The sequence below is a fragment of the Rhagoletis pomonella genome, unplaced genomic scaffold, assembly GCF_013731165.1.
Source record: "Rhagoletis pomonella isolate Grant_MI unplaced genomic scaffold, Rhpom_1.0 Rhpom_scaffold_00006, whole genome shotgun sequence".
NCBI classification, from domain to species: domain Eukaryota; kingdom Metazoa; phylum Arthropoda; class Insecta; order Diptera; family Tephritidae; genus Rhagoletis; species Rhagoletis pomonella.
Window position 1 is genome coordinate 35,400,863 of NW_023458560.1, and position 9,247 is coordinate 35,410,109.

Genomic DNA, 9,247 nt, shown 5'->3' on the forward strand with positions numbered 1-9,247 from the left:
TATTTTATTTTATTTTATTTTATTTTATTTTATTTTATTTTATTTAATTTTATTTTATTTTATTTAATTTTATTTTATTTTATTTTATTTTATTTTATTTTATTTTATTTTATTTAGTTTAGTTTTGTTTAATTTAATTTAATTTAATTTAATTTAAATTAGTTTTATTTTATTTTGTTTTATTCTGTTTTGTTTTTTTTTGTTTTATTTTATTTTATTTTGTTTTACGTTATTTAATTTTATTTCATTTAATTTAATATAATTATATTAGTTTAGTTTAATTTAATTTAATTTCATTTCATTTAAGTTAACTTTATTTTATTTTTTATCTTATTTTATTTTTTAATCAGGCAAAACAATAGAGTTTGTCCGAACTAACAGTTCTCCGTGATTTAAACACTGTGTGAACTGTAAGTTTACAGCTGTTTAAGTGTAAATGTTAATAGCAGAGTAAAATTTTACATTACTGATATCGAATGTTATTTATAGCAAACACCAAAATAAGAGATCTTTTCCGTTCCTATGTATTTTAGAGAGATTTGAAATAAACAAAAATGCATACATACATACATACACAGATAGACTCTTGTTAACGGCATAATTTATAAAATTAGAGTACCAAAACAAACTATTTAGCAATTTTCTATTACACCCCTTCATTCAGCTGTAAACATTTTCGATGGAGTGAATCCATTGAAAAAAGGAAATAAATTAAATTTGTATCTCTCATTATAGGTACTCTGGCCATTATTCTGTGTATTTTTTAGAATTGCTGATTATTTTCATATATGCAGATACATTCATACATATGCATGTATGTATGTTTGTACATATGTATACTACATACATACATACGTGTATGCAGTTTACAAAACCAAGCAACAGCGATTCGATCAGTCGACTATCACTGCTCAGCGTGTGTGGAACGCCGTTTTAATTGTAGCTTAAAAATCGGTGTATTCAAAAATTCAATGTGAAGGTGTTTCGTTGCGAGCCATACATATCACTGCGATCACTTTGTGAAAACCTTAGTTAATTACATATAGCCGGCGAACATAGAAACAAAAAAAAAATGAAATTATAGCAAATTTATTTACACTGTGCTGCACGTAAAATTTTAGTTGCGTGTGTGTGTGCTTTTTTTTGTTTACTTCTACAAAGCTGTGATCGCTATTTGCTTTTAAAATGATTTACGAAACTTCATACGACAGCGGCCGTCTGCCCTATAAACCTGATTTGACACGCGGCTATTGGGCTAAGCCAAGCGACTTCATATTTGCCGGCATCAGCTTAGCTTTCCGCTTAGATGTTTTCTCCATAGCATGGGTGATATTTTCATATGCGGGTTGTAAGTAGAGATTGATATGCATGTTGGCTGCTAACACATTAGTTTCGTTCCTAAACTTTTGTGGATAAAACCTGTAAAACTATCAAAAAGCAAAATTGCTCTCAGAGAAAGAGTGAATAACCAAAACGTGCGGGAACGCTTTTCGGGTAAAAACTGGCAACACTGTCAAATACACCGTGCACGCTATTTTTTGTTTACGTAGCGGTTTTTTTATCATTTGTCGATCTGCCAAATTATACGCAAATACACAAGCAAATTAACAAAAATAAATACTTACAAAACTTAATATTTCTTTCAAATCGTTTGAACGGCTGATAAATGTTAACCGATTGCAAAATAAAAAAATACGTGTCTCCTTATTTTTGATGCTCTTCACTTCTTGGGGTGGCAGCAGGAAAACTCAAAAAAGCGGATTTTCCTATGTATTTTTGGACCACTCTAATGTACATGTATAATTATAAATCGCCTACCAGTTCAGTTATCAATTAATTTGAAACCGAGCTTTTTCTTGCACACATACGCAAATACATAAATACATACATATGTACGTACATGCAGATATATGCAAATATGAGATAATGAATGAATAATGAGTTTTTAGCGAAAAACAAATTGTTTCCATTTTAAAATCCAACAAATAAATTAGATCGCTTTATACAAATTTTTATAATTTCAGGAATTTCTCATCGATTGCTATGTATGAATATTACCCAGATTTATCTATGTAAAAAAAGATCTCGGCAAGAGCAATTCTGGCAACTGTCGTTGAACTCACCACCGTTATTCGAAAGACAAAAGACATTAAAAAATATTTTTCTTTTTGAAACAATAAAATTAAAAATTAAAAGAAAACTAAATCAAGAGAAAATAAATAATTTTTCCACATTTTTTCATACAAAACGGCCTCAAGCACGGAAAAATTGTTGAATAAAAAAGAATAAAAATATTTCTAAAATAAATGAAAAAAAATAAAAATTATAAATTCTTAACAATAAAATCTAAAAATTAAGTAAATAAAATTTAAAAAAATAAGTTCCTAAAAAACAATAAAATCAAAAAATTAAAGGAATGTTAAATTAAAACCTAAAAAATAATAAAATTAACTTAAATTAAAAATGAAAAATATGCAATAAGGTTCTTGAGATTAAATAATATAAAATAAAATCTTAAAATTAAAAGAAAAATAATTTACAAAAATTAAATAAATTTCAAAAAACTAAAGAATATGTAAAATGAGTTTCTAGAAAATGTATGAAATTGAATAGATATATACCTCTCTTCTCAAAATAATAAAGTGTCAAAATTAAAAGAAACTTAATTAAAAAAAAAAAATTAAATAATAAAAATTCTGCAGGCTGAGCATTTGAACCTCGAATTTCTCGAATGGCACGCCAATGCCTTGCTCACTCAGCAAAATGATTTCCGTAAAGGAGCTTTTCACCATGAAAGTTGGCAAGGGCGATTTTTTTTGTAAGACTTTCGTTTCAGAGCAATCAAAATCTTTCAAATCATCTTGCCGACTCTTTCAATTATCTTACCAAAGTTTTTCAATTACCTTTGCCCTGTTATTACAATTATAGAAATTGCTGCCAAAAGGAAAAAAATTAAATTGGTTTCTTTTCTAAAGAGATATTTCTAAATTTTAACTAGTATATCAAAACTAATACATTCATTTAAAAAAGCCGTAAGCACAAAGTTCTCATGAAATTTGATATGTAAAAACCTGCGTACGGCTTTTCAAAGCATTAGACAATTTAGTTACATACATACATACATAAATAGGTTAGGTTAGAAAATAAGCAAAAATTTAATTTCATTTGATTAATTTTGTTGGAACCAGTACGCAACTTTTTCATAACCACATCGGGACTAGTTTCGAACTACACCGAAATTATTCTGCACTTGTTCCGAAATAATCTTGACCATATCCTGAAACGGTCCCCTACTAGACCCAAAATGATCCCGAACTAGTCCCGAAATGTTCCTGAACTGTCCTGAAATAAACCGGAAATAGTCCATAACTAGACTCAAATGTTCCAGAACTAGTCCGGAAATAGTCGTGAACGGTCCTGAAATAGCTACGCAATGGGCCTGAATAGCTACGAAATGTTCCTGAAATAGTCCGGAATAATCCGAACTAGTCCGAAAATTGACAAAAAATGAACCTGAACTAGTCCAAAAATATTCCTAACAAGCCTCGAAATGGCACAAAGCTAGGCCTAAAATAGTCCTCAAATAATCGTAAACTAGTCCCGAAATGATGCCCTGAACAGGTCCTCAAATATAGTCCTTAACAGGCCTCGAAATGGTCATACACTAGTCCTGAACTATTAATTATATATGTATTTCATGGTTTCGAAAAGAGACTAATTTAAATTTTTTTCAACGACCTCCCTTTTAGGTGCGTCTGTTGTGCCTTATATAATAGTTTTATTCATCTTCATTGTTCCTTTGTTTGTGATGCAATCATTTCTGGGCCAATTCTCGAGCACTGGATTTATCTCAGCATTTCGCATTGCGCCGCTTTTTAAAGGTAAGTTTTTCCCAGCATTATTTTATGTATGTATTATCTATAAATACATATATATGTAAAGCCTTATGAGAGGTACATATATGAGCAAGAATTCAGAATGAAAGAGGCAAGACAACAATCAACTCTAGCAAAGCAGAGAATAGAGAACAGAGGCACATCATCAGAATCTGTCTGCGTTAGGGCTTCATAGACTTCCAATTAGTATTTCATATTTCAGAGCCGCTTAAGGCCTCATCCAACCATACACAGAGGAGTTTGTTGCAAAATGGTGAAGGAATTATTTTCACTCAATCCGCGGTCACTGATTAGAAAGTCCCAAGCAGAAACAAGCTAACTAGTTTATCACCCAAGAGGCACCCCTTCCTTGAGTCTCAACCATACATGGCACTCACAGCATTCGGACATATGTATGTATGTATATGTATGATATGCTGCAGGGCATCTGCAGATTGAACCCAACACAAATATGGAGGTAACGTAGAGTTGGTCATTCTCGCATTCTGGACTCAATTGAAGTGGCCTATTTTTAATATTCTAGTGGATTGAGCTGTTGTTGTTTTAACGGTACTATTAATCCCCGCTTAAATCGGTTAGCCCATTCATCGTTGTCGTCAAACTCAACAAACGGTTGGCCCAGCAAACGTAATGTTTCAACAAGTTTGGGTCAGGGGTGTTAGCTAAGTGGATTTAAGTGGTGAGGTGAGTGGTGGTTGGTGTTGCAGCGGATACCGTCACAGGCCGGATATGTATTTTGTATGTCGGATCGAGTCGGGATAAGTACGAGTTCAGACGACTGCTGGTGATTGGGCTTCAACAACGTCATTCATGGGGTGAGAGTCACTGACGGGTGCCTTCTGACGTACCCAGTTGGAGGTTCTGCCTCAAGAAAATGTCGGTTGGGATGTTCCCTGCGATATTTAGTAGCCAACCAGATAAGCATTAGATAGTGCTCCCTAACAGGAAACATATGTAGATGCCTCACTTATGCAGCTGGTATGCCGACGAAATCACAAGGCAACTTGGCGCTAACCGGAATACTTCATTTTGGCAAGCCTCAATCTTCGTGCACTGCCAGTCAATTACCTTGTATGTTGCCAACGAAATATCTTTTTCTTTGCCCGAAGTGCTTTCGGTGAGCAAGATGTGGAGCTTGATGCGGCTCTGTACTTTGTTAGTAAAAACAACCTTTTCAGGCGGCAGCTAATGGGTTAAAATGTTCTATGAAAATAGTTCCCATGAAATTTTACTATATGTATATGTCTTAACCATTAATCTCGCTCAGACATATATTTTAACAATTTTTTCGACTTTTGTGAAAAGTACTTGGGCCGAGACATGAAAACTTTAGTAGGCCATGAAATGAAAATGAGAGCTAACTTTTGCAAATCCAGCGAGTGTTTTACTAATGGGATGGATATACTTTCATAAAATGTTAACAAAGGCCTTGAAAAATGTTTTCATTCACTTTTTTTATTAATGGCGCATGTAAATTACTACAGTATGCCTCTAAAAACCTTTTTGGCATAATTTTACATTGAATCCACTTTAATTATTTGTATGTACTGAATAATCCTGTTTTCTTTATTTGACAGGAATTGGCTATATTAGCTTGGCTGTGAATTTGGGCGTTCTTACATACTACAGCGTATTTGCTGCCATACCGTTACTCTACCTCTTTCATTCATTGCGTCCCACCTTACCATGGAGCTGTGAGGGTTTAAAGAGTTGGTCATATAACTTTACCGAGCATCAAGTGAGACATGTGAGTATAAATTAACGATTAAGAGTTATATGTATATACGAGTACATGTGTTCATATACTAGCATTTTTACAAAATACATCTTCATTGAATTTCATCTACTACATTTCAAAGTTGCAGTATAACCAAAAGTGAAGATTTATCTTCAAAAACAAAATATTTTCGAAACCTTGAAGTAAAGTTATTAAAATGAAACCAGAATTTCATATAAAAAGAAAGATTTCCTCCAGCGTCCCATAAAATCTGCAATCCATATCTACAGAAGCCCCACTTGATTCAAACGGTACCTTAACTTGCAATGTCTTGTCATATAGCCAGTAAGTCCCTCCCGGCTAAGACCAAGGAGTCTTTTGGAGTTCCGTCCGAGAGGAGCTATGAATTTCTTTGTTTGTCTCATTCCCTTTGACTTCCGCCAGTGAGCAGAAATTTGAGATTCTTCCCAGCTCCGAAGTAGTTCTGCAGTGTATCGTTTAGATGTGCTGCAGAAAGGCTCTGGACCATGCAACCGCATTTCGGCTCCACGTATTGCGCGATAGTCAGCCCTTTCGTTGCCTTCAAATCATTCATGTCCAGAGGTCCACTACAGCGGCACTCTATAAAGAGCCCCAGGCGGTTCAATAGAATTTTTAAACTGTCCAAGATGCTTCATGTTTTTCTAGATGAGTCTGAGGCATTTAATGCTGCTTGACTATCCTCGATATTCTCGAGCATAGCCTTCGTTTGCAAGTAATCTCGTCGCCCATCTTCGATCCATCGGCCTATCATACTTGGGACCCTTTGTAGATCGTAGTTATTATCGCTTCACAGTGGTCCTTTGTGGGAATTCTGGCACTGTAGGGCTAGTCAAAGGATAATTTCGGTAGCATGATATCGGTAAGCTTGTTATCGAGATCATCCAGCAATGGCTTGAGAACCTTCAAGTGGCCCCGAAGATACCCACTTTTCATGGTAATTATACTGGGCGGTCATAAGGCGCTCCACCAGGCCTCTTTTTCAATCAAAATAGACAGTGGAGGAATGGACCGGTGCGCATAGCTCCTGTGATGGCCACGCTGACCAAGCGGTGGAGCTTGCTCAACGGGCCTCCCACGCTTACTTGCTTGGCTTTGGCCTCCAGGGCAGTGGCGCATATGTAACAACGGGGTTTGCTACCGTATTGAAACTTTCAATTTGAAAGACCAATACGTTAGTTTTCGCCGATATCGCCGCAACCTGGCATTCATATAAGTCGGGCAAAGAAACACGCACCCGGTATTCCTAAACTTAACTAGAAAGGTGTATTCCAGCAGAAGAGGACTTAAATTAACATTATGGACTTCGCGATGGTTTGGTAGAGCTAAGAATTTAACATATGTATGAGAAAGATTTGAGGTTAGGTTTGCTCTAAAATTTAAAGATTTTAGGCTAGGTATGTTCTAAAATGTAATGGTTTTAGGTTAGGTATATTCTAAAATTTTAAACTAGTTACAATTAAAACCCACTTACGTATCACCGACAAAAAAATAACGTGAGCACCAGGTAGGTACTCATTAAACTTGATCTGTGTACGGTTTGTCAAAGCATTATGTGATTAAGTTACATAAATAAATAACTTAGGTTACAAATCAAATATTTATTTAATTTTATTTTATTCGTTTTGTCGGAACCAGAACACGAATTTTTCATAACCACTTCGAGAATAGTTCAGGACAAATTATCCCGAAATGATCCCGAACTAAGCCCAAGCTTGTCCTGAAGTAACCTTGAAAATGTAGTCAACATGTCCCGAAATCATATCGAACAAGTCTTGAAACAGTTCCAAAATGGTCCCATGCTAGTCCCAAAATAAGCCCAAACTGAGCACCAAATACTACTGAACTGGTCCCAAAATGTCGCGAACTATCCCGAAAAGGTCTGGGAATAGTCCTGGAGCTGTCCCGAAATGGGGTTAAACTAATTCTGAATTAGTCTCAAATAGTGTAGAATTAGTCCCGTGATGGTAATCAAGCCGTTCCGAAGTGATCCTGAAATACATAGCTCCGAAATGGTCCTAAAATAGTCCTGAACAGATCCCGAAACAATAGTCAAATGATCACAGCCTAGTGCCAAAATGTTCCCGAAAACGTCCTGGACAAATCCCTGGACAGTCGAAAAATCGTGAATTTGTCCCGAAGTCATCTTGAACAAGTCTTAAGATGGCCCGAAATGCTCTCGAGTACTATTTAAAACCATTGAATTAAAATTTGTTTCTGTTTTTTTTTTACAGCTCTGCCATATTTTAAACAATGATACGGCGCCACGGTTAGCTAATAGCTCCTGGTTTGTCACACACGAAGTACCATCGAATTTATTTTTAAAGTAAATATTAATCTCTTCAACACCGTAATTGAAACTTTCTTTCACAATATCCAATTTTCGCCATAGATCTCGCTTTAATCATATGGAATTATTTGAACCCAACGATGACGGCTTCTACATCTCCTGGGAAGTGTTGCTTTGTACGCTACTCATATGGTCAATAATTGTGGCTGTCTTCTATAAATGGAGAAGCATAGAAAAGGTTTTTAGTACATGCATATATATACATAATTGAAATTACCGGTTTTTTTTAGAATATTTAATATGCACTTCCAACTTTGCAGTTAGGCACAGTGCTGCGTTATTGCATATTCGCCACTTTTGTTTTGCTCTTCATCGCTGTACTACGTTTTGCTTTGATACCAAAAGATCCTTTGCTTACAATCTATCAATTCTTCATACCGGAGTGGTATACGTTCCTGCGTGGTTTTCCGACAGTAAGCCTTTATATTGTATCGGTATTTGGGGTCGGTTGGGGCAGCATAATAGCATTGGCCAGTTTCAATAGATTCCAAACGAAAATCATAGAAAATAGTTGGATTATTTGCCTAGCGCAATTATGTATGTTTTTATCATTTGCCTTTATTATTTATGTGACGGATAATTACTTTGAAGGTGAGTGGTGAATATACTCGTCTGTACATTAGAGTGGTTCCAAAATGCACGTGAAAAAGTAAAGTGTTAATTTTAATGCTCTCACCCCTAGGATTGTTTTTTACCGGAAAAAAATTATACACCTGTTTTTTATTTTGAAATCAAAAATATTTAGAGGTCGCTCAAACCGCTCAAAGTTTTCCGTGTATTTTATACGGGGAAAAACAAGTTTTAATGGTATAGAATTCTTGAAAATCAATTTGTTTTTTCAGTATAGAGCAATCCTAGGAGGTGAGAGCATTAAAATTCCGACTTTGCTTTACTTTGCTTTGGAACACCTTAATGTAAATACATATCGAGGGCTTATATTCAATACCCTCTATTCCTTATTCCTTTTCAGAAATAAGGGATGCATATAATGCGGACAATACAGATTCCTATGCGTTTTTAAATCATCTATGGGCTCTATTTCTGTCCACGGGCAGTGTAATGGCAGAGATGACATGGCCAAATCTATGGTGTATTTTATTTTATGCAATGCTGCTATTAGCGGCGTTAATTACCATGGTGAGACATTTAAGCTTGAACTTATACTTATACTTATACTTATACTTATACTTATACTTAAACTTATACTTATACTTATACTTATACTTATACTTATACTTATACTTA

General features: G+C 34.8%; 3 protein-coding genes across 3 annotated transcripts in view; 2 read left to right on the forward strand and 1 right to left on the reverse strand.

Annotated features, from left to right (window-relative positions):
• The window catches only part of LOC118740647 (CD109 antigen), a 158,186-nt gene that overhangs the window by 98,654 nt on the left and 50,285 nt on the right, over positions 1-9,247 (forward strand).
• Positions 1-9,247, reverse strand: part of LOC118740651 (golgin subfamily A member 6-like protein 22) — a gene marked incomplete at its 5' end in the record, with an annotated part of 500,945 nt that overhangs the window by 47,614 nt on the left and 444,084 nt on the right.
• The window catches only part of LOC118740661 (sodium-dependent serotonin transporter-like), a gene marked incomplete at its 5' end in the record, with an annotated part of 21,898 nt that continues 13,521 nt past the window's right edge, over positions 871-9,247 (forward strand). Inside the window, 7 exon segments of the mRNA XM_036472274.1 lie at positions 871-1,348; positions 3,750-3,881; positions 5,474-5,643; positions 7,887-7,978; positions 8,045-8,180; positions 8,263-8,593; positions 8,973-9,139. Coding sequence (XP_036328167.1) covers positions 1,186-1,348; positions 3,750-3,881; positions 5,474-5,643; positions 7,887-7,978; positions 8,045-8,180; positions 8,263-8,593; positions 8,973-9,139 — 1,191 coding nt within the window.